The sequence below is a fragment of the Sinohyriopsis cumingii genome, chromosome 3 (assembly GCF_028554795.1).
Source record: "Sinohyriopsis cumingii isolate HCF-2022 chromosome 3, ASM2855479v2, whole genome shotgun sequence".
Taxonomy (NCBI): Eukaryota; Metazoa; Mollusca; class Bivalvia; order Unionida; family Unionidae; genus Sinohyriopsis; species Sinohyriopsis cumingii.
Window position 1 is genome coordinate 67,736,586 of NC_142963.1, and position 26,802 is coordinate 67,763,387.

Sequence of the window (26,802 nt, forward strand, 5' to 3'; positions counted from 1 at the left end):
TGTACCACGAGAAAATTATTCTATCCTCTTTATGGAATATTCTTTATTTCCAAAAACCAAAAGAACTAAACAAAAAATTCTGGAAAGGATTAAGGAAAAACACCTTTTGTGTACACACAATTTAAGTAAATATATTAACAAAATAATACTTTGCAATTTTCTTGACAGTTATCCAAAAATAAAACACAAATGTGCAATGCTTAAATAGTAAATGTACAAATAGTGGTTACTAAAAATATTTTGCTCTCTAACCTATAATGCTATAATTATTCAGACTTGTAGAAATTTCATTTAATCCTTGTATAACAATAACTCCAATAATCATACCTTTTCAAAGACTTCTGGAATTTAGGTGCTGATGAAAACAAGTTTTTAAATCCCTTTTTCTTCCTTAGGACTGGAGAAGTACTGCCTATTGTAGATTCTGATGGAAAATGAAATAATGTGCTTATTTACAGAAAGCCTGATACAACACAAACTGGTTTCACATTATCTTTTTTGTGTGTAATACAGCTGTACTTAAATAACCTATACAGATGTTCTTGTGCAAGAGTAATCACCAATGCTATACTACCAACTTGCACTTTTGGAACACAGTACTGTATATCAACAATATTAAATTAGTAAACTCAGTATTTTTGGACATAATACTTGGCTAATTGCTGTCTGATGTATACATTATAAGTACTGAAGTAAGATAAACGTTTGTTGTAAATCATCTTCATGCTTAATTTACTAATATTTCATGCTTCATAAAATGTCTTATTTACACTACTTCACTTCATCTACTACCTCTGATCAAAGTAATGAGCAAGGATGAGAGTTTGAGAAAGACAAGCAGGTTATTACAACCCATTCAGGAGTAGCATTTAAGACTCAATCATTCTTGGCAACATTAAAGTCCATTTTAGTCCTTATCTTTTTTTTCACAAAATCTAAACTTTATATTTTAAAATCTGCCATTAGTGACATTTGTTTTCTTTTTGCCCTTACCTCTAATTTCAGAAGCATCAGATGGCCTCAATTGTTTTACTTGTGCAAAGAGATCATCAAGAATTTTCATCTTTCCCTCTGAACGTGGAATACTGTTTTCTAGATCCCTCCAACCTTCAAGTATATAAATCATGATGGAGTTTTTGCACACTAAAAATGCACATAGTTTTAGGAGTTTTTGTTACATGCCAATAATAAAATATACTATAATATAATATAATGTAATATAATATAATATAATGCAATGTAATGTAATGTAATATAAAATAGAATAATATAATATAATTAATTATATTAATAATTTTTAGGTAATCTTATTAAATTTTTATGCCACTAAACATATTCTCTATGAGAAAATGGCACACATTCAGGACAGCTGTATTCTTTCAAAATTTCAAGCTCAATCTTAATGCTGACAGTTGGACAATATTTTAACTTTTTCCTGTTTCTTTCCAGCTTAAAACAAATTAAGGAATGAAACTTGTAAATCATAATATTGGACCTGGGAACAAAACAGTATTCACTTTCCAAGCTTAAAATATGAGAAAACCTACTGGAAGGCACAGCATAAGAAGGGCTGGAAGTGGTGAATGAGCCATAACCCTTCATGTTCCAGGCAGCAACTCGCATGAAGTATTTCTTTCCACGCTCCAAGCCTCTAACCTCCACTTCTAGACAGCGCACATCCTGTACAATCTTTTCCCCAACAATTGGTCTAAAGTCTTCATGGCAACTCCATTCCACTGAAATATGATTCAAACAAGTTAGACCTGAACAAATGAATTTTGATTTTAAATCAATTGTTTCAGTTTTAACAACCGATATTAATTAATCTCACTGGCCAAGGTGGTGAAGTGAGGCGCCCCAAAAAGTACAGGACATTCATATTTCACCATCATGTCATAATGTAAGTTGAGAATTAAGACAACTGAACTATCTAATTTTAGTCCATCATTACTATCAGATCAAAATGCCCTATTCCAGACTTAAATCTAGACAAACCACTGACCTTCTTGGACTGACACAAGATACCATCTACCTCATTTCAATTTCATTTAACAACATTTCACTTACTTTAAATGGGGCCCCGAGTGGTCGAGTGGTCTAAAGCACTCACCGTTATGGATCACTGCCATCTCACCGCTGTCTGCATGAGTTCGAGTCTCAGATTCGGCTAATGTGGTTATGTGAGAAAGCTTGCCAGTAGCTTCTCTTGGGTCAGTGGTTCTTTCCGGGGGTTCCCGGGTTCTTCCTCCACTATTTATACTGGCCGCCATGAATAGCCTATCTTGTGCTGCAAAATGGCGTTAAACCCTACAACAACAACAACTTACTTTAAATCCTACTTTTGAAGAAGTGTTCAGCTTTTCATCATGACAGGATGGCCTAATGAGTAGACAATATTTTGTTTAAATCAATGTAACCAATTTGTTTCCAACTATAACTGAAGAAAAAAAATAGAGTGGCACACTGAAAAAGGTACCATGCAATAAAAGAAACACAATTCTGACCCTCTTCATGTGAAGAAGTGGACCAATGGTGTGATCATAATGGGTTAACCTCATACTAAACAGAGATATCATTGAAATAGTGTTATTTTACCAGCTGTTCACATGAAAAACCAAATAAATAACTCTTTACTATAAAAAGATTATTTTATTTCATGCCTCCAGTCATACAAAAGCAACATGGTAGAAGTCACATTGATTTTATGCCCCTTACAGTCATCACAGTTTCTGCATTTAAGCAATTTTTTTTAAAGTGTGTTAATGTTTTTCTTCTTTGATTTCATTATTTTGCATATCTTTTTCACTGTCATCTTTTTTTTCTTGACTTTACTGTCTTGTTCAGTTGAGTGATCATCTCTGTGGTCACCTTTATCATCTTTATTATTTAAGCATGGAAATGGATTAAGGAAATTAATGATCCATTGTTTCAAGTCAACAGCTTAGTGAAATTCTGCTGCATTTGCAAATGCAAATAGTACTACATCAAGGTGATATCACCAAAAAAACAATTTACCTTTAATAAAAACAATGTAAATAAAACTGGGATGGAAGCAGTCTTTATAACTTTAATTTACTGATCCATTGAGGCTTGTATAGTCAGGTAGCTGACCAAGCTTACTCTCAACAAGAACTATTATGGGATATACTGGGTACATGACCATATCCCCAGAATGTCCTGATTTTCTCCATGTACTAAATTAGGACAATGGGGGGAAAAACAGACAGGCCTGTAATCTGTATCTGATTCAAGGTAAACTAATGTGTCTTGTTCATTTTAACTGTGGAAATTTTGGCACATTCAGTCTCATTGTTTATGGTTATTTGGAGTCCTGTTCACACTTCCTACATTGTCATCCAGACTGAAATACTGATTAAATTACTTGCTAATAAAGTTCCCTATTTGAAGGATGTTTGGGTTACAAAGATCTGGTGATGTGAGTTAAACTAACATACTAATATATACAGTACTATACATTTCAACCTTCAATCAGTTCAACTAGTAACTTCGACTAGTTCTGTCTGATCCTTATCTAAATTTCAACAGTTTCCTTAATCATCCTATCTCATTATTTGTAAAACTAAAAGAGTTATTTTATCAGTCTAAGTCTGTCCAGATATGACTAAGTCTCTATGTTATCTTGCTTGTATGACTCATTTTAATCTACATATACATATTCCCCTAAAGACACAAAGATAGTATCTGTACAACTTGTATGATAAATACCTTTGTATTTTGTGACAACAGCGCCATTGTGGTTAAGTGGTGCACCAAATTTGACAAGAAGGGAAGAACTGCTAGAGACGCTCAATAACACATTAGTGGGACAGTCGGGTGGCCCTGAAGAAAACAAGCATGAAGCAATTAAATACAACAGCAGACATGTTTACCATGTACACAGACAAAAATCTATATTAGTTTCTAAACTTTTTTGAAATTCACTATGACAATCATTTTTAGTTTCATTCTTTTTAGGAACCACATATGTAAAAAAGAAAAGAAAACACTGCAAGCTTCCAACTGCCCCCAACTTCCAGCAAACATTTGCCATTTATGTACTGCATCTACCATCTGTAGTACTAACCTCTAATCACCATCCAAGAGCACTGATTTTTTTTAAAATTTGTATAAATAGCAAGGAACAGAATTCAGGCTACAAAGTCATGACATTAGGTAAGAGTCAATAGAAAACTATTAAATCTACTTTCTGAATCCTGAATAATGGTCACTGTAGTCTGAAATCATACAAGAGATTCTATTCTGGACCATAAAGTATGGCAGACAAGAATTAAAGTAAATTACTTACTTGCATGATCATATCCAGCTTTCATCCTTTTCAAAAGTCTATGTCTGAACTCCCAGTGATTCAATTGTCGTTCATTCTCCTGTTATCAAAATTACACATTACATTATAGTTTTACAATGGCTCATGCATGGAAACAACACAAAGGTTTCAGATATTTGATTCTCAACTTTTACTAACCAATCCTTGTGCAAATAGTTTTGATCAGGCAGACATTTCTTCAAAAGGTAGATTCAAACTTAAACTAACATTAAGCTGTGGTTACATCTCATTATGTAAAGATGTACCGTATGTACTTGTTTATTAACTAAGTCCAACTGCAAAGTGTATAGACCCAGTTCTTTCACTGCACAATATACCATAACATCTGTGCGTATTGTTAGAAGTAATCTGCAGAACAAACAACACTGACTTTGATTTGCTGGTGCATTATGTGATGGAAGATCACGGTCTCTGATGTTTGTAGTTGGATACTTTTAAGCAAGTACAGATGGTAAGTAAATAGATTTATTCAACCACTATTTATGAAGGGTCTTTGAAATCTGTTCAAAAGACTATGGCATTGTTATACATGTACAAACATGTTAATGAGGGTCTCATTAAAAATGCCATATTTAACATTTACCTCTGTTGAGTGTTAGTCTTGATTTTGTGGTAAAAAGACTTTAACTGTAAAATAATTAGCCTGATTATTAAAACTACTAACCTTTTATCTTGTTTTAAAAAAACCTTGCAAAGATTTTAAATTTTTTACAGAAAAACACTATTTGATCTTTTCACAGTTCTATTCCATTTTGTGGTGACTGTAAATCTAGACAGACAATTAACAAAAAAACAAAACAAGAACCATCACACTATACTGATTTTGTTTCTAATTCAAATATTGAACATTTAAATTACAGGCACTCACATTCGATGCAAGCAAAGAGTGTAAACATTTTTATGCCTGTCAGAATCTAAATACTTACTTCTACTAAGCTATGCTCTTCCTAATACTATAATTCAACTCAGTCAACATTCCTGATGAGGCATGCTTAACTCCAACATACCTTGAAATCTGTTTGACTATAATAAGCTATTAAACTAAATAACCAATGTATATTTCAATTTGAAAACAAAGAAAATTCCAACCAACAAATAAATTCTTTCTTTTTTGAAAGACACATTATCTATAATACCACCATTACAACTACTGTAAAGAATAGGAAACATTCTACTCTTATGAATACAGTTTTTGTTTTCAGTGTTTTTAGGTTAACCTATCCTTTCTGTACACACTGGTATCAAGGTAATGTGTTGTACAAAACAAATGCTACTACCTAGTGGGTATTAATAGTAGCTATTGTGTTTTGCTAGGTAGAAACACCTGGGTAGCTTTGAAGAATAATTATCAACAGGTATTGTGTCAACTTCATGTCAACACCATGTCAATCATAGCTTGAAACTCTGGAACTAATGGAGTGAAATGACCAGAAAGTTCTTGATGAAAATAATACAATATGTTTATTTGTCTTTTGATTCTAAAGAGTGGATAATTCTTTTAACAACTTCCTAGGGGAAAATACATTTAATGCCCTAAGTTGGAACAAGAAGTTAGATCAAAATCAAAGTACTGAGAATGCTGAGAAGGATGAAAGAGATGACTAGATATTGTGAGATACTGATATTCCCATTTTATGATTATAATCAAAAATCAATGCCCCCCTAAATATATGTAATTTAAAATAAATGTTTATTTTTTTCTGCATCTCTCAACAAAAAACTGATTAAAAGAAAATCTTAAAATGTTGTGTGAAAATATTTAAGCAATTACCTTCTATGAGCATTTACTGTTTAAACAATATTTTGCTGAGTACTGTACAGAAGCAACCAAACTAGACCAAGGGAGGTAACTACTCTAAGTATAATCATTTCCTCTTAGGATTAGAATGAATGTTTTGTCGAATGAAGTAGCCTGGCCAACTTTGTTAAGGCCAAAATCACAATATAGCTAAATATATAAAAGTGTCCATTATTAGAAACACAAATTATTCCTAACAAAAACTAGAGGGTTGCAAAACTAGAGTTATCTGCAGTAAAATATTTGAAGACACAAACTGAAAAAAACTTTACCATGGCTTATGCATTAGTTTGGAAAGGAAAAATATTTTTCTAATCTTCATTAAAATCTTCAATCAAATTCAAATTTAAAAAAATCTAAAGCTCTCACTTTCTGTTGTGCTGAAGAGATGTTCATGCTTCCTGATGACCCATTTAACACTGCTGCAGTGAGATTTACCACTCGCTGTTCAGCCTCTAAAACCAGCAGGTCCAGTCGGGCTGACCGCATCTCACCTTTATCAACTAAGTGATGAAATTAAATGCAATTTAAACATTTATTATAAACATTATTTCTCGTACAAACAATATATAGTATTTATCATACAAGTAGTGTACAGTATTTCTCATACAAGTAGTGTGCAGTTTCCTATTCAGTTTCCTTTTTGAATTTTTTACAAAGTTACTGCAAGCAGGTTACTGTGAAATGATACAATTTTCTGTTAAAGTTATTCTGTTTACTTTTATATCTATTTAGGGGAATTTCGAAGAAACTGATGGAAATTTACAAATGCTGACCCTTGTGTTTAGACAACTCCAAGTACCATGTTTGATTAAATATGTACACATGACTTAACAACTACAAACATTCAAATTCTCAAAACGATTCCCTAATGATGACACATTTCTTGATATTGGAAGGCCTTATTGGATGAAACAGTTGCTAAAACCTTTTCTCTTATAACTTGCCAAAATGCCTGACTGTCTTGTTATAGCTGACCTTAATAGTTAATTCAGTCTCAAAAATTAATCTTGCACATGCTTTATTCGCTACAACAATATTGCCATTAACAAACAATGCAGCTCTAAAGTGGAGAGCATCAAATAGAAAAGGAGCTAACTCTTCCAACAATTCTCTCTTTGTCTCTGTCTCTCTTTCTAGGCATGCATGCAAAGGACAGCCAAAAAACTCGATTTTAACAGTGTTACTCTCTTACTAGTGGCATATGCTCATCGCTCATTCATTTTGTAATTAATCCAGAAAAGAGTGGCATGCTAAGTCAAATATGTTGCTGACCCCTGACTTAGAATCATCATTGTTTACTTATTATGAGAATAAACGTAAAGAAATTTACCCAAATGGTAGCTTCTTACATGCACAGTACAAGTATAAAGTTGAATACAGTAATATGTTCACAGTACATAAGATCACATGTATAAAAAGTGAATATTTTTAAATGCTTAAATCTAAAAGTTATAAGTTATATTTCTCCCTTAAATGATAACTTAACTTGCAAGCATATAAACTGCAATATATTTATCTCCAAACAAAATGCCCAAATCTAAAATTTCCCACGGGGTATAGCGATGGGTAAAGCTAAAAATAAATTAAAAATGTTGACAGTGGACTTACTATCAAAGATATCCTTAAGGGATTTTTGCCAAAATTCAATAACAATGTTTGTTGTCTTATCATTAAGCATTAGTTAATCATTAGATAAATATGGAAATGTACTGACAGATCTGGATCTATACACTGATTACTTTAATGTCACATTGTCACGCATTACTGGATATTACATGGTAATTCAAGGTCAATACTTACATATTGGACTTTCCCTGGCTCCATGGGAAAGTAGCATTTTAGCCATAGGAATATTGTTGGTCATAACTGCGATGTCAAGTGGGGTTAAAAATTCGCTGTTCACACTGCGATTCAATAAAAAATATTTTTATTTATTGCAGCACATACCAAAAATATGACTATGATACTAAGTAAGAAGGACTTAGCTGTATAAAACCCAAAATGTGACTGTAAGATTAAAATAGGATAGGACCTAATTGTACAAAACCCAAAATAAGACTGTGAGATTAATGTAGGAAGGACTTAGCTGTATAAAACCCAAAATATGACTGTAAGATTAAAGTAGGAAGGACTTAATTGTACAAAACCCAAAATAAGACTGTGAGATTAATGTAGGAAGGACTTAGCTGTATAAAACCCAAAATATGACTGTAAGATTAAAGTAGGAAGGACTTAGCTTATAAAACCCAAAATAGGACTAAGATTAAAGTAGGAAGGACTTAATTGTACAAAACTCAAAATAAGACTGAGATTAAAGTAAGAAGGACTTAGCTGTATAAAACCCAAAATATGACTGTAAGATTAAAGTAGGAAGGACTTAATTGTACAAAACCCAAAATAAGACTGTGAGATTAAAGAAGGAAGGACTTGGCTTTATAGAATCCAGAATATGACTTTGAGATTACAGTATTAAGGACTTGGCTTTACAAAATCCAAAATTTGACTGTGAGATTCAAGTATGAAGGACTTATTTGTACAAAACACAAAATAAGAATCTATGAGACTAGAGTAAGAAGGACTTAGATGTACAAACATTCTTTTTTAGTTTCATGTGAACATGTTATTCCTCAAAGAATGCAGACTTAGAAATAACTTAGAAATATGTTTAATGTAGATTTATAATTCTGTTATTGAACACAATTCTGCTAATAAATACAACATCTTAAATATTTCAGTTCCTCTATTTTTTTACACTCGGTGTAATCATAAAGATAAATACAAACCTAAAGTACCATTATCATACGCTCCTGTTCCTATTAGGTTCTGAGTGAAACGGAAATGATTTTTGGACCAATTTTCATAGAGATTAGTTTGGTTTGGTTTTGTGGATTTAACACCAGTTTCAGCACATAGTAGACTATACCTGGCAGCCAGTATATTTTGGTGGATGAAGAACCCAGGATGAACCACCAACATACAGGAAGCTACTGGCAAGCTTTCTCACATACCCATGTTGGCCAAACTGAGACTTGAGATGTGAGTGATCTGTAATAGGATGTGCTTTAGACCATTTGGCCACCAACTGCCCCCAGATTAATGGAGAAGAAAAATACCAAATGATCATAAAACTACATGTATTAGGGATTTGCCTTATAAAAGGACTTGCCGTAACAAATGAATCTGCCTGTTTAATTGTACGCATTATGCCAATAAGTTTAACTAAATTCTTGATGGAGTTTGCTTCACATGAAGGAAAGGTGGAAATTTGAAGGTGGAAATTTGTTAATTATAATGTATCACATAACATCTATAATTCTCTGATTATAAAGATGCACAATGTTTATATTTTGTCTTTTTGACCATGTACATGTCTGGAGGTTATTAAATATAAGATCCTGACAAAAATGACAGGCAAGATAAATGACAACAGGGATGTTAGTGAAAGTTAGTATTTTAACATGAGTCTGCCAAAATGTTGGCAGATTTGAGTCTATAATGTTTGCTAGAATCAGAAGTAAAAAGAAAGATGGACTCTTTATACAAAACACTCTCCACTGTGTAAAACATCATACAATTACAAATCAGGGCATACTCTGTACAGAACATTCTGCAATGTGTACAGCATTGTACACTGATAGATCAGGGTCCCTTTTCGACAAAGTCTCCACTGTGTGCAACATCATACATTGCTAGATCATGGTCACCTTTATGCAAAACACTCACCACTGTGTACAACCAAACACTGTTGTTAAATTATCCATTGCATGAGCAGGGTATCTGCTGTTGCCTTGAGATCTTAAGCAAAGTAACAGTACAGACTGTCACTGACAGACAGTTTATACAAGCCAATTCTGAACATGTACAGTTCAGTTGAGTAATCCTACGGTAGTATAATATGAAATATATAGTATCTTTTTGTGCTAAGGTGACACTCTAAGATTCTTCTTTATCTGCGTACTCACCTGTTGACATCTAGGCCATTAGTCTCCAGAATTTCCTTCACTAGGTCCATATCCTGATGCTCCACAGCATCAAATAAGGCTGAAAAGTGAAAATGCAATAAGTTGTTGAAATCTGCAATGATTTTCTCTAGTAAATTAAAATATTATCATTATTATCATTATTATTATTATCACAAGAATGACTATGGTCATTCTAGAATGGTAATGGCAGAATAAATACGCGAAATATTTGTTGTTCCTGTGAAAATGTGAAATCTGTATGTGATGGTTTAAGAAAGAAGATTCCCTGTCTGTCTGGATGCATCATTTACTATCAGGTTAACATAGTTTTTATTACTATCTACAACAACACATGCTGTTGCACAGGTCATCAAGTACCCTGTCATAGCTGGAGAAGCCAATGTTACTCAAGGAAATGAAAATAACTGCTAAAATATGAAACAAGGCCATTGCTGCACACTGAAATTACCCATATTGCTTCTTGTCTCTTAATTCTAACCTTATACCATCATGTTTAGAAATATAATTCCTGTTTCTAACTTTTAAAAAAGGATGTTGACTATTTAAACAAGTATTAGCACTAGGTGTAAAATGTACCTTGTGAATCTAATAAAAACAACAGAAAATACTCATTAAAAATCACTTATATCCCATCTGATCCCTCCCAGTGGGTGAAAAGTGTGGTAGGGATATGCAAACATGTAAATAAACTTTGTGAATGTGACCTCAGATCCAGGCATAAAAGCCAGTAATGGCCCCTATTCATGCAGATAGTCACCATAGAGTCAAAACTAAAGCAAATTCTGTAGCTCAGAATGGCCATCTTTGTTATTACATGTTTACCACTACAACCCAGAATCTCTCCCCTTTTCATAAACTGTAACAGAGAAGAATAGTCCAAAACTCTGCGTAAACATTTTAAGTTCATTGCCAAAGAATGCATGTACATTGTTTGGTTTAAAAAAAATATCAACAAGTTTACCATTTATGACACATGCACCTGTACTGTGTTTAGTACCTTATACACTCACTGAGTTTAAGTTGAGTCAAATTGCAAACAACAAAATTCCTGATCTGCCATAGCATAAAGCACCTGCAGACAACAGTATATGTTGTTTTGTTCTACTGATTACTCCTAACAAACTGTACAGACCCAGATCTGCCAGCACATTATGTGCTTGCATATCTGGGCCTGTGCATTTTGCAGTTGGGCTCAACTTATAAGTGAAAATATACAGTAGTCCTCTGAGAAGATAACCAAAATGTTTGTGCAGAAACAAATTTTTTTCAGTCACAGTGACCATTTACAAAGATTGCTAACTATAGACAGATGAAAGCTCAAGTTATTTTGCAGATACCGTTTCTTTTTTTAATCAGTGACCTTAACCTCTGAACCTGAAACCAGTAGGGGTCTTTCTTGGAAAACTGCATGATGGCTTTAAAATCATTTTATCCCAAACTGAAGTGTTGATAATTGGATTCAGAAAAATCACTTGGAACCTGACAAAGACTATATGGAAGATGAGACAAAAGTCTGGATGTTGTGCTCTTTCAGAAAGTCTGTTACAACGGGAAATTTATGTGCTGGAGCACTGTCATTGAGTAGAAGGATAACCATACATGGGCAAATGGTTCAGTAGTGTTCCACAAATACTGACAAAGCTCTGGAGGCATACAAATGTCAAGTGACACCATCAAAGTGAGGAGCAGGTGCCTGAACAAACTAGCCTTTTTTGAACTGAAAAATAATGCACATAAATCTCTGTTGACAGTCTGACTACCTCGTGATTTATGGTCTCTGCTCATTTTCTTCAATTAAAACTTTTTCTCCTGATATGAGTTCAAAACTGTAAATCAGTGTTTCAATACGTGATAATCTCATTCAAATGTCTCTAGTCACTCATTTTCATATCTAGTGAGTAGCAGTTTGGCAATTTCAGCACGAGTTTGTGTTTGATCAGCTGTCAACCAATGCAGGACCCTTCTTGCACAAACCTTTGTGAGCTCCAAATGATTCTTCAATATATAAAAAACAGCTGATGAATTAATGTCCATGATAATAAAGAGATCTTTTACTGAGTATCTACCATTGTCAAAGTTGACCCCTTCACAGCAGTCACTTCCCACAGACAACCGTCTTTCATGGATTCATGACCATCTTTAAAAAATAAAACCTCAGAATTGTAGGATATTCAAGTTGGCCATGGTATCAGTCTAAGAGCTCATTCTTTTATGATTTTTTATGATTTTTTTATACTAGGTCGCTGATTGTGGCATTAAATTTGTACATAAAAACTGGCCCCTGCCCCCTAACTCTTAGTATACCAGCTAAAAAAAATCAGTTATCTGCTTCATTTGATGAGTCATAACACCTAATGAGTACTAAATGTTGCAACCACTGTTATATTCTGGTCATGTGACAGCAATTTGAATACCCCTCTAGGCAAAAATAGATATGCATGTGCCCTGGTCAATTTCCAGTGTATCCAGTTCTAAATATAAATGGTATTGATTGCATAGGCTTATGAAATGGAGACTGGTATGTTTTGATGCAAAAGATAAATCTATCTGAATTAATTAAATTTATATTGCAATAGATCCCTTTCACAATACATGTTTCGGAGAAGTTGTGGTCCTGATATCGATTGCTAAAACCTAAAGCGAGGCTATCACTGCTGGGTGGATGTTCTTTATATTGACTTGGAAGTGGAGGCTATCATTGGAAAGTCTGAATAATATCATGACATTATGTACGTGTACTTATATACCAATTTTAGCAAGTTCCTTTTAGGCTTTAATATCTGTCAAATCACATTTAGATGTATATAAAGTTTAGCTATCAAAGCATGTTTAGAAGTATGAATTTTAAATAAACTGTAACTACAATCAGTGGAAAAACAATCACTATCCTTGCAGATTCAGAAGGCAGCCAGCCCCTCCCCCAATGAACTTAAATTTAAAATGAAAGATTTCTTAGTCCCATTAGACTTATACTAATGTACAGATTTTAGACTGTATAGTGAAATCTACTAGTCTCTGACTAAAAGACTAATGCTAGTTTCGAACCATGAAAATTATTATATAAATCTATTTCAGAATCCTGGTTCTAAGCCTGACAATTATCTAAAAAAAGTTTAATTTAAAATAACATTATTCTATTGTTTTTATTCTATTGTTTTGGCATTTTAATTAAAACATTTTTAATACTTGTAGTATTTTTGATTAAAATAACATTATTCTACACTTTGATATTTTAATTAAAATAACATTATTTGATAGGTTTTGGTATTTTAAGTAAAACAACATTATTCTATAGGTTGGTATTTATTCAAAATAGCATTATTCAATAGTTTTGGTATTTTAATTAAAATAAAATTATTCTATAGTTTGATATTTGAAATAAAATAACATTATTCTATAGTATCGGTATTTTATTTTGCAAGGATACTATCATTTTCACATACACAAATAAGGTCTCTGTTCCTTCAAACTTTAATCTCAAGAAGATGCCTTCTCAGTGAAATATGCAAATGCAATTTCTTTTTACAAAATTTCTTCCTTTCATTACTGTTTTCACTTTCTGTACTAAAATAGTCATATAAATTTGATGGAAATTCATTTCTGATAAAAAAAATTAAATCGCCAGTCCATTCAGCATTTTTAGGGAGTCCTAACTGATTGTGAAATAATGGATGTCAACACTATGCTAACACCTATTTTTTTAACTGCGAAGGCATCTTTATTTATGCAAATTAGGGGTCAGGTAAGTGATAATAGAAAGGCTGTTGGTCTGCTGACACTGTCATTGTTAAGAATTAAGATTTATTTTAATTGCTTGACGGTTAATCACTGTATATCATCTAGGCTATAATCGATATGCTTCTCACTTCAGACATTTTGATTATAAATCTCAGCAATGAGTGACTCATTTTGGAATTTTGAGAGTTTGCGAGATAACTCAAAAGCATTATTTTCAGACATTGTGATATAGCCCATTTCATGCAGACTTCGGTGAGCTTCGTAATTTGCTCATAATTTTGATCACGTGGCGGGTGGTCAGCTGAACGTAATAGTCACTCGATAGGTGGTGGGCAAAATATGGCAGACGCTTCAGCATCAGCTTCTGTAACTACTTCAACATCGTTTACCAAGTTGAAAATGCATATTCAACAGCGATGCTGCTGCAGATATTGACAAAATTTAATACTGGAACCATCCTGTCTTATTTTCTGGAAGCCAGGGCGGATTTCAAACCCATACAAGGGAGAAGCTTTGAGCTCTCTACATCTGGACATGTACATGTAAGTAAGGAAACGGTGTCGAAGTAAACAAATTTAATCCTGACAATCAAAGAGCAAGTTGTTCAAACTATTTCTCTGCATCTGAAACGTCACTATAATAAAATGCGTTTCATATGAGTTTATCAGATTTGTTTTTGAAAGTATGTGGATAATTTACATATAAATTTCAATCATTTAATTAATTTTATTTCTGAAATATTTCTAAATAACAATGGATGATATTTTGTTATGTACATGTGCCCACCAGCGTTTGATTGGCTGGAGTATAAAGTAACTTGGGAGGTTATTCGGATAATTACGGAGCAACTCGGTCAAATTCGGTATGAAATGGGCTATTGGTCCATTATCATGCACCATTATCATGCAGTCTGGATGCAGTACTACTGCTGTAGTGGAGATTTAATATGGAAGCAAAAAGGGCAATCACTCGCATCTAAATTAGACCTGAAAAGATGAAGTCTTTCAAATGCACAGATACATATTATTGGACAATTCACATAACAAATGGCATCCAATTATATGTACTGTTTCAATGTTATACTGGTTACAAGCCAAACTCCATGTGAAGAGATGAAGTTAATTGTCAAGGGCCATAACTCTCTCCAAAATGTAGTTGATGAGACTATCCATATGAAAGGCACATATAGCTCTGTAAGATAATTTGCAAACCAAATTGCATCTAAATATTTTGAATGGTTCTTGAGCTATGCTGGTCACAATCGTCTGCTATAGGGATATAATATGATAGTGATAGAACGTGGGAGTAATTGAATCAAAATTGGATCGGAGACGGTTAGACGCTTAAAAAGCACATTTACATGTAACAGACAAATGACTCCAAATTATGTGTGGAGGCTGTGTAGCAATATTGCTCACAAGAAGTGTCAATTGATCAATAAATGTACAGACAGTTGGAAACATTTATTACTATTGGGCTCCCACATCTTGATCCAAGTCCTGCATAATTTCATTCACTTCAAATCAATGGGAGCTAAACCTTATGAGCATACATGTGATGAGGATACTGTATAGTAGGGAAGAGTATTGCCAGGAAAATATGTTTTGCAATATATTGCAATATAACATGTTCATATTGTGATACAGTATATCTCAATACATATTGGTCATTGACAGCATTTATGATTCTAACATTAATTTTGCTTTATTTTGTCCTGTAATAATGAACGATTTCCTTACATGTAATCAAACCTGAACAAGAAAAACTAAAGCATGTTGCTTTTTATTCCACCAAAACACCCACTAAATATAATGATTGCATAAATGATTTAGCGTACAATAAACACATCAACATGAGTGAAAACTTAGCATTAAAAAAAAACTGCAGAATTATTTTGCCAGATTATAAAGGCCTTTTGATCAACACACTAAAATAAGTAAGATGATCATATACTGTAGTACAATTATGACAAGGAACAAAAACAAGTAAAATATACATGTAATCATAACTTTTCACCTTGACAAATGTCTTGCTTCGATTTTGAAAAATGAATGAATAATATAGGAAATCAGTAAAGTAGACATTTTAGTGATTCCAAACTTTAGTTTGTTTCAACCCAAGACTTTAACAATTACCAGTTGTTAATGAAACTTTTGATGCAAGGGACAAGGGTGATTTTATGTTTTCTTTGACTTTTAAATACATAAATGGGATAACTTTCCCAGAGAACTGGTAAAAATATTGTGGATCAAGCAGGGATGTCATGCTTAAGAATACGTTTTTTGGCACAACACTGTAATGATGCAAGTCATGAATGTTGAAACTGGCATTGTCATCAATGATAGATGTGGCTCTCTATGTTTAGTCTGTGTAACCAGCATACCCGGTAACCAGCATACCCGTAACTGTTGGTTGCCAATCTGAAGCACTCAGTATGTCTTTAGTGAAACCTTTGGGTGTTGTGCCTGGGATTGTCTTACATTTTTTGTTGTTGCATAGTACTAATAGACTATGAATGAGTTAAAAGTTCTGTTGTTCCACCTGCATGCTTGATTTCAGTTTTACACATATTATACAGCAGCTGTTTTGTCTGGTGTATTGGTGCCAAACTACCTTTTCATAAAAAGGTTATTGCACACAGACCTATTTGTTCTTGGGTTCTTCATGAACTCATATTTAGAAGCTGCCATGTTGGTAATGATGCTAAGCCTAATAGAAGACAGGGATATGCTCAGAAGTTAGTTCTGGATGGTCTAATGTAGGTGAAAATAAAAAAAACACCCAGTATACCAGTATTTCTGTACTCCTATTGTGATAAACCATATCGGGAATTTTGCATTGAAATTTACTGGTATACTGGTATATTATTACACTGTTACTGTATAACATTGATGGTGTGCACTTTGTGTCAGAAACAGTTTTATTCAATACTTCTAATATTTTTATTCAATAATTTTATGCATACAGTTGTGAGTACCAGCCACACAGATCCACAATGCCAGTAGTTGAGTGGGCAGAAATATACTGCATGACATGCCATAGAAGGGTTTTGATGGGCACTGCCCAATCTGTCATGCATGTACAGTCTATTATGCATAGCATACCTATGAAAGGTAGTGATAGGCATTGTCCAATCTGTCATGAATGTACAGTCTTAGACTGTATGGCATGCCTAAGAAGAGCTGATATGGGTAGTTGACCTGTCTGGTACATGCAGTATTATACTTTATCACATATTCTGTACACTTTACATATAGTGTGTGCAGTTTAATATTTTTGATATTACAACACATTAACATATCACTTTATGATATTCTGATTGGTCCAAATAAAGCCCATGAAATTGATATGCATAAAAAAATAGCAGATAAAACTAAATGCAACTGAAGATATGTATTTGTTTGAAGACTTTAAACAGATGATGTCATTAAGATTCTGCAAGCATGGCAAACATCAAGGGGATCAAGACTAGTGAAAGTTTCCAGTTGCAAGACTGGTATTTACTGTTCCTCTGATTATAGATAATTTTCTGTTCATAGAAAAGAAAAGACAAAAATCTGTCTAAGTTTGGCAATTTATATGTCTCATTTCTTATATGTATCATGCTGGTACACATCTAATGCATAGATGGGATGACAGACAGACATATAGACCAAAAGATACATATAGTTTTATTCCATTGTCAGGTGGATAACTTACCAATGATGTCATAAAATTTCAAGCTCTTATCAGATGATTTGCGTTTGTCATATTTCCCAGGGGAAGAGCTATCTGTGTCTGTGCTGCTGACAGAACCACGTTTCTTTGGTGTAGCTGTGGAAAACAATATTGTGTAACAATTAGCCAATTACAACTATGATCTATTCCAAACTTTCAACCCCTTTTCTGTTTTTTTAATCCTGTGCAACTATGCAATAACAGTGTCTGCATCAGAATTACGTGTATAGAGAAATTCTGAAATAAATTTGACTAGATCCTTGACTCCCTTCATCTATGTCATGAGAAACTCTCCACATTGGAGGTGGATTGTCTCCAATATGATTGTACTAAATAAAACATACACAAAATTTGTTTTTCAAACTGATTTAATCCATTAAGTGCAGCAGTAATGAAACATTGGATGAGCATTGTGGCAATTTACAAGAAAATAATAATGTTACAAGAGGGTTTTAGAAGCCACTGTCCTCCCACATGGCATGCCTGGATACTGAAGCATGGGTTTAGTGTTAAAATTACAGTGCCGGTGGGGGGCAATTTAACCCAAAACAGGGAAGAGTACAAATCACTATTTCAACACTCAGTAACTACAAGAGAAAGACTACCATTCAAACCTTTCAACACTAAGTAACTTTTAAGCTATTTAATAAACAAAAGCAGCATAAGGAGTAAAATGTGGTCTGCTTTTTATCCATTGTGGTGTTCTTACAACTCATGGCTTGAATCAATGAAATGTTATCTCACATTTCTGGGATAGTTGCAGGCTTGTCAACAATATTTATAAAGGTGTTAAAGACTTAAATATACATGTTTTTATAATATTTTTATGGAAATAAATATGAAGTAAAGCCTGTTGTAAATGCACCATATTGATTTCACAGAATATAAATAAAGATCCATTAGAATATTGCAAATATCATAAATTCAGCAAAAATACATAACATTTTAGAACATGATTAATTGGCAATTACATTTTATGGCCACTGAATAACAGTGATCACTTTGAGGAAGAAGAAAGAAAGAAAGTTCATTTCAGTGAGAGATATTTTCAAGTTAAGAAAATTATTTGCTATTTCTTTGGTCCACACCAGTGTACAAGTATACTTGTACCACCACTGGAATGCAAACGGTTTCAAGGGGTACACAGCAGAAAATAAATCACAAAAATTCGAACAAAAAATACTACCACACTGGCAGAAGGGGTATGCTGATAAGACTGATGTCCTTAAAGGGGTTTGCGATTGTTATAAGCTTTGGGAAACACAAATCTGAAGAGTCATCAACAAGTTGCAGATGAAGAGTTTTTCTCTGTTCATGGATGGGCCTGGCTGTTTATATGTGAAATTTGCTCAAAGTTCATGGATGGGCCTGGAGGTCATTAGACCAAATTTCCTCACTGTTCATGGATGGGCCTGGAGGTCATTAGACCAAATTTCCTCACTGTTCATGGATGGGCCTGGAAGTTATTAGACCAAATTTCCTCACTGTTCATGGATGGGCCTGGAAGTTATTAGGTGAAATTTCCTCATTGTTCATGGATGGTACGTGAAGGTTTTTTATGCAAAATTATGGGCAAAGCTTACTATCAACTTCTTTCTTTAAATAGGAGGACATTTTTATCATCAACATGCATAATTTGTGGTTATTTTAAAATTTAAAAACAAATTATGCTTCTAGAACTGAAATCACAATTTTTAAATAAATAACAGCAAGAAGAAAATGTTTCAGTCTGTGTCAGAGGTTTATTGGTCATCTGTACTTGTTTCCGTTTGTACTCATTGACCTTCATTACTTGCTTGCATGAACATAAAACTTGCTGCATTGTTATTGCATAACACTGTTATAAGCCACATGCAAATATCTGCTATTCTACCTTGTCATCCATAGCTGCCTGCAATAAGATTTCATAATTTCTTCTGAATATACATACATTTAAAAATGTTGTACATCAATGAAAGTGACATCCTGTTGACAGTCAGCAAACAAGGTCATGCTGGGTCAACCTTTAAAGAAACATTTACTTCTGCTTGCACTGAATGGTTAAGCAAGTTTATGAATATTTATGAAAAATGAGGAAATCTTGTCACAGGCAGTGATGGGTAAAAAGACGATCAGATTTTCAACTGTGGTTGGCAATGATGTAAAAACAAAAGCTCCTCAAAGGAAAAGAAAAGACATGGGCATGGTAACAATACATCATTGGAGATATCATCCATATTTCTATAAATATATGTGCTATGCATGGAATTTTTCACAGGGGAGAAAGAAATTCATTGTGAAAAAAAAGTTTGTTGGTTATGACTATAATAAGAGTAACTTTTGATGGGGGTGGAGGAGCAATGAAGGAAAAAAACCAATGACAGTGGATCAAATGGATCAAACATGATGGTATTTATCAGTGGTGAATAATTAGTGTGATGCATAGATATTTTTCTGCAGAAAATACCAAATATTCAAGTTAAAATAGAACCATGTTAGAGGGTGTTTTTATTACTAAAATAAGTTTATAAATAATTATGCTATGTACTGAATTTCCCCATAATAAATATTTATAAGTAAGGACATACTCAAAATCTGTGGTTCCCAACCTCCAGGTTGCAACACTAATTGGGGACATGAAGACATTCTGGAGGGTCAATGAGGGTTGAAAGGAATTTTATTTTTTTAGGTGTGGCAAAACTTATTAAAATGTGGAAAAGGGGTCATGAGGCTCAGAATAAATACTTTTTAGAGATGTAGCCAAAAAAAGGTTGGGAACCAATGCACTAAACATTCTCCTTTTGCTATTCCATAATTCTGACATTTTAAGTAATTGGCAGGAAGATAGGTGCTTTTTACAAACTATTTATATTGCTGTAAGGTTAGCAAAACAGTTTTTAAAAAAATATTTTGTTTGCTGCATGACTTACAAATAATTTAAAAAACATATTTTGTCTGCTGCGGGATTTGCAAACAGTTTTGACCATTTACTGTAAAACTAACAATAATGCAATTAAAGTATTCATCAGAGCAAATAGAAAAAAGTCCCAGAAAATTGACGAGTAAGTTGGAGGATGGTGAAGAAATTATATTTTTCTGGCAGATGGCCTAAATGACAAAAGTCAAAATTTAAAATGCGGATTTGTATCATAGTCAATATATGGTTTTGCCAGAGCCAAGTATGTGTAATGGGTGTGAGAAAAATTCTACATAATATTGAAAAAACTTGTGTAAAAAATACAGAACCATAATTTTTATTTGTAGAATTTCTTGACAATCAGACTCTGGCACTCCTGAAGATTTTGATTGACTGTTTCCAACACACATCCCTTTCCTGTCCAAAGATTTCTCAGAATTTCAGTACTTTCCATAAAATCCTATTTATGTCCCCTGTATTGGATGATGTACAAACAGTTTATTTGTATTCTTTAATTTCAGGACCTGTGATCTACATTGTATTTATTATAATCAGAGCTTACTCAGAGGAGTCTTGGGTGGTTTTCCTGGTGACATGAAGCCATTCATTCTGAGAAGCCCACCTGGGTCACTGGGTGATGCCCGGATCTGTTGCTTGGGGCGCTGAGAATCCTGCAGATTTTCTGGCTCTGAACCCAATAAAAGCATGTTTCTTCCATCTCCACTAAAATAATAATAATAATAATAATAATAATAATAATAATAATAATAATAATAAAAATAAAAATAATAATAATAAAAAAAAAAAATAATAATAATAATAATGATAATACATGTATGCAGTAAAAGTCACACTTTTTGCAATGGAAACTGTGGCCTTTTGACACAAAAATCTGCACAGATTTCTTTTAGTCCCAACAGACCTAAATGCAAGTGTTACTGATAACACTGGTCAACAGTGAAATCATTACTGACTTGAAAAGGCCCTAATCTGTAGTATTTTGGTGTGCCGAACACGAATATAACCGTGAAAAATTTGTATTGGCTCTCGTTTTGAAGATATTCATATACCTCATTTTCTATGTTTCACTGTGTAAATTTCTCCAGTAGGACTGCAGCAACATCCGGAATAATGATGTAACATTGCATAATACCATCATGCTCACATCATCCACAGTTGATTGCATCATTTTCTGATGCAATGCAATACTAATGCCATGCGGCTGCTGAAGTAAGTTGACGTCAGCAGTGTACTATACATGTGTAGGCCTATTATACTAATGCCAGGCGGCTGCTGAAGCTGACGTAAGCAGTGTACTATATAAAGCCCAATCAGATAGGTTCAGCATTTAAAATATTTTAGACGTTGTGCGCGACAGTTCAAGCTACTGTTACATAAAACTTATTATTTTATCCATTTACGTACAATAAAGAACAGTAATGCCTCGAAAGTGTGTTAATACTGCGGACAATTTTTGCTATATTTGTGGGGAAGTGACATTTGCCAACCAGAAGAAAAGTATCAATTCTCAAGTGAAGAAGGCATATCATCTTTACTTCGGATGCAAGGTTGGTGACCAAGACAAGCCTTGGGCTCCGCATATATGCTGTGCTACATGTACAACACAGCTTTCACAGTGGTTGAATTGCAAAAGGTCATCAATGCCGTTTGCAGTCCCAATGGTGTGGAGAGAGCCAAGCAACCACCTAAATGACTGTTACTTCTGCTTGGTTCCTCCTCTTTCCGGCGGAATAACGAAGCGAAAGAAGTCGAGAATAGTCTACCCAAACATTCCGTCTGCATTGAGACCAGTTCCACATGGTGAGGGACTTCCTATTCCAGAACCTCCAGCAGAATATTCTCTTGATTCATCTGACGAAGACAAAGGTGAGTCGACCTGTTCTTCTCCTGGTCCATCAGCATGCAGTGATCCAGATTTTCACTGTGGTGCATCATCAACCCCACACAGAATAACACAGGAAGAACTAAATGACCTGATTCGTGATTTGGACTTATCAAAGAACAAGGCAGAATTGCTAGGATCAAGACTCCAACAATGGAATCTTCTAGAAGAAGATGTCACAATTACTGCATATCGAAAGCGCCACCAGCAATTGGAGCCTTTCTTCAGAAAGGAAAGTAATCTGATATTCTGTTCCGATATTGAGGGCCTCATGAATGCTTTAAAAATCACTCATGACCCACAAGAATGGAGACTATTTGTGGACTCTTCGAAACTGAGTCTCAAGGCTGTGCTTTTGCACAATGGAAACATTCTTCCATCTATTCCAGTAGCGTATGCTGTCCACATGAAAGAGACATACGATAACTTAAGGCAGCTACTGAATTCCATTGAGTATAACAAGTACAGCTGGCACCTCTGTGGTGATTTGAAGGTAGTTGCCCTTTTAATGGGACTGCAGCAAGGATATACAAAATACATGTGTTTCTTATGCGAGTGGGATAGCCGAGCAAGGGAAATGCACTACATGAGGAAGGAATGGACTCACAGGCAGAATGTAGCCATTGGAGAGAAGAATATCCAACACCCAGCTCTGGTTGAGGCTCAGAAAATCTTGCTACCACCCCTTCACATCAAACTAGGTTTGATGAAGAACTTCGTGAAAGCCATTGACCGGACTTTGCCAGCATTCCGATACCTGCATGAAAAATTCCCTCGACTCAGCGAAGCAAAGATTAAAGAGGGAGTTTTTGTGGGTCCTCAGATTCGAGAGCTTTTCAAAGATGACCGGTTCAACAACTTGCTGGAAGGTGACGCGAAACAAGCATGGAATGCTTTTCGCCTAGTTTCTACAAACTTCCTCGGAAATGTTAGGGCAGAAAACTATAAGGAACTAGTAGAAGACATGTTGATGAAGTATAAGAAACTTGGCTGCAATATGTCTCTAAAGATTCACTTCCTTCATTCCCATTTGGATTTCTTTCCTAGCAACTGTGGTATTGTTAGTGATGAACACGGCGAACGTTTTCATCAAGATATCGCAACAATGGAACAAAGATACCAGGGAAAATGGTCCACTACAATGCTGGCTGACTACTGCTGGACACTCCTCAGAGATGCTCCCGAACAGCTGTACAAGAGACAGGCGAAGAAATCTAAGATGTAGTCAATGACTTGATTTTTTATAGGTAGGCTATTACAGTTGACCTTTTACTATTGGAATGCATTTCGTTATGTAAACATTAATTTCTTGCAGATTACAAAAAAACTAGAGCCAATTTTGCAATTTGACTGTCATATTCGTGTTCAGCACATAAAAATTGATAAGAATTGACTAATTTTATTTCAGTAACATGACTTTTGTAAAAATTTGTTGTCCAGTGTAATCCATTTAAAACATAGAGATCATATTGGTCACTTCATATACTGTAAAAGCTGGAAAACAACCATTTTATTTTCTTGTAGCAAAAACAAGTGCGTGTACTGAAAATGAATGCATTGCAATGGCAAGCCTGTTGAGCCTGTCCCTAAGCTCTGAAATGAAATCCAGGCAATATTGACCTGCTTTAGTTGGAAAGATGTTGTACCTACCAAGTAAGGTTGCAATGATATACAATGTATCATGAAACACTTTGTTTGCAATATTATTGTGATACAATTTTAGCGTATCATGATATTTTGCTCATGTTTATGAAGTATGAAACAGAATATCAAAGCTTTAAAAAGGTTTTAAAATGAAAGCAATGGTGACAATTGTAGAAAATTCAAAGTACAAAATTAAATTTAATGTGGTATAATCAAGTGCAGGTCAACAAGTATATTTATGTCGTGACTTTCTATGAACCCTATTATCTATCAGTTGACAAGGTAACGTTCAAATGTTTATTTTTTCAAAATGAATAAAATAAATGAAAAGGGATATTAAGTTCTTTGTTTTAACTTTAAAGACATCACTTTCTTTGGTGGCAATTCTTCATTAAAGGCATATCATTTTGCTATAATTTGTACAAATGTTATCATTTTATATAAATGTTAAATAATATCACAATATTATCACTATACAACATGAATTATAATGATATATTGTGATATGGATGAAGGCATATCATTGCAGCCCCAACACCGAAACACATCCAAATGCCACTGCCAAAACAAGGTGGTTTCTGATGCTTTCTTGCAGACAACCATACTCATGTTTTTACTCCATTTTTCAAAAGACTTGTAAAAAAGTAATGGGAAATCATAAAACACAAGTTATCAATGCTAGCACTGATATTGCCAGCTTTTTCACTTGTCCCCAGAATTCAATGCAAAAGTAACTGAAATGACAGCTCAAAACAAGACTGACTTCAGGGTCACCTGGTCTGTGCAGGCTGTGGCACTATTTACCTACATGACTGGAGAGCAGTTTGGATGTTCACTGTTGCTGGGATAGAAAATCAATTGCCTGGAAGGCCAGGACAACTAAAAATCAAAATTAGTCAACAAAATAACTAAAAGTCAAAGCCCATCTGGACAAACATCTTTTGATGGCAATGATCTAAAAAAAAGTATCTTTGTCATTATGAAAATCAATAAAAATGTACTATCTACATGAAATGGCAGTTGAAAATTTACATTTTGGCTCTCATCTGCATATAATCTGCAAGAAATTAAATGTAAGACTTTACATGAATGAGTAACGTTTTTCCTATGAAATGGAATTACTTCAAATAATTTTTAAATGGATCATTTGTTTGACCAACAAGATTGTCAAGTTTGTTTACCCTGAGGAATACTAAGTTCCTTCAAGCACTGCTGTTGGGTGTACATTACACATAAAGATGTGGTATAGCAAGGAGGCTTTGCTCCCAGGTGTACTTTACACAGAAATATGGCATAAAAAGAAGACCTTGCTCTTGGGTGTACTTTACAGATAAAGATGTGGTATAGCAAGGAGGCCTTGCTCTCAGGTGTAATGTACACAGAAATATGGCATGAAAAGAAGGCTTTGCTCCTGGGTATACATTACCCTGAGGAATACTAAGTTCCTTCAAGCACTGCTGTTGGGTGTACATTACACATAAAGATGTGGTATAGCAAGGAGGCCTTGCTCCCAGGTGTACTTTACACAGAAATATGGCATAAAAAGAAAGCCTTGCTCTTGGGTGTACATTACAGATAAAGATGTGGTATAGCAAGGAGGCCTTGCTCTCAGGTGTAATGTACACAGAAATATGGCATAAAAAGAAGGCCTTGCTCTTGGGTATACATTACACAGAAATATGGTATAACAAAAAGGCCCTGCTACTGAGTTTATATTACACAGGGAGACATTGTATAACAAGCAGGCCATGTTTTTGAGTGTACATTGTACAGGGAGATATGGTATATAACATGTAGAGACTGCTATTGCGTGTACATTACAGAGAGATGTAGTATAACAATGGAGACCCTGCTACTGGGTGTACATTATACAGGGAGATATGTTATAACAAAAAGACCCTGCTGCTGAGTGTATATTACACAGGAAGATTTGGTATAACAAGATGGCTTTTGAAAAAAAAACCTAAACATGAGCCATATGGTTTATGAATCCCAGGAGAGTGGTTCCTCAAAGACTTTTCAAGTTGTCAAGGACTTCAGTGAGTTGTCAAGGACTTCCAGAAGTATTCAAGGTGTATTTTCCTTATGGAATTTGAATTTTCTTCATTATCATTGCATACATAAATACAAAAGCTGCTAAAACACAAACAAATTAGCATGATAGTACAGCAAACAAACACTACTCCATCAAGCAACTACTCATGTCTAGTGTCATTTGAATCACCAATTTTATCCCATCCTATATATTTTTGTGCTCATTAATTTGGGAAAATATTTAAATAACAAATATTTTGAATTTAAAAAGTAATATATCTTATCCTGTTTTAATGTTTTGTATTTCTTAGGATAAATTCAAGGAACCTGTCAAGAAAATCAAGGTCTTCAAGATAAACTCATCTTTGAAAACAATCAGGGTGTTTTCAAGGCAACCTGTCAACATTCAGTGAATTATCAAGGCAACCTGTCAACATTCAGGGAGTTTTCAAGGCAACCAGTGTCAACATTCAGTGAGTTTTCAAGGCAACCTGTCAACAGTCAGGGAGTTTTCAAGGCAACCTATCAACATTCAGGAAGTGTTTAAGGGATCCTCTCAAATTCAAGAATTTTTCAACGTTGTTCAAACCATGTGACAAAGAAAAATTGGGATGAAATTTTTTTTATTCACATAGCTGAACTGACTTTTATATCCTTTTATATCCTTGCAAGACTACATATATCTTTTTACAACTATTGGCTGTTCTGAATGAAAATGATAAAATTTATTAAATTATCTTT

The 26,802-nt window shown here is 34.1% G+C and overlaps 1 protein-coding gene across 2 annotated transcripts in view; it reads right to left on the bottom strand.

Annotated features, from left to right (window-relative positions):
- Positions 1-26,802, bottom strand: part of LOC149803033 (ankyrin repeat and fibronectin type-III domain-containing protein 1-like) — a 168,930-nt gene that overhangs the window by 28,050 nt on the left and 114,078 nt on the right. For both annotated transcript variants that reach the window (XM_089952590.1, XM_089952589.1), the window contains 10 exons: positions 21,043-21,203; positions 17,567-17,680; positions 10,109-10,187; positions 7,947-8,050; positions 6,513-6,646; positions 4,307-4,385; positions 3,727-3,840; positions 1,548-1,736; positions 994-1,107; positions 328-424 (listed from right to left, as the gene is read on the bottom strand). In XM_089952590.1, the coding sequence (XP_089808716.1) occupies positions 328-424; positions 994-1,107; positions 1,548-1,736; positions 3,727-3,840; positions 4,307-4,385; positions 6,513-6,646; positions 7,947-8,050; positions 10,109-10,187; positions 17,567-17,680; positions 21,043-21,203 (1,185 nt within the window). The remainder of the gene's footprint in view (positions 1-327; positions 425-993; positions 1,108-1,547; positions 1,737-3,726; positions 3,841-4,306; positions 4,386-6,512; positions 6,647-7,946; positions 8,051-10,108; positions 10,188-17,566; positions 17,681-21,042; positions 21,204-26,802) is intronic.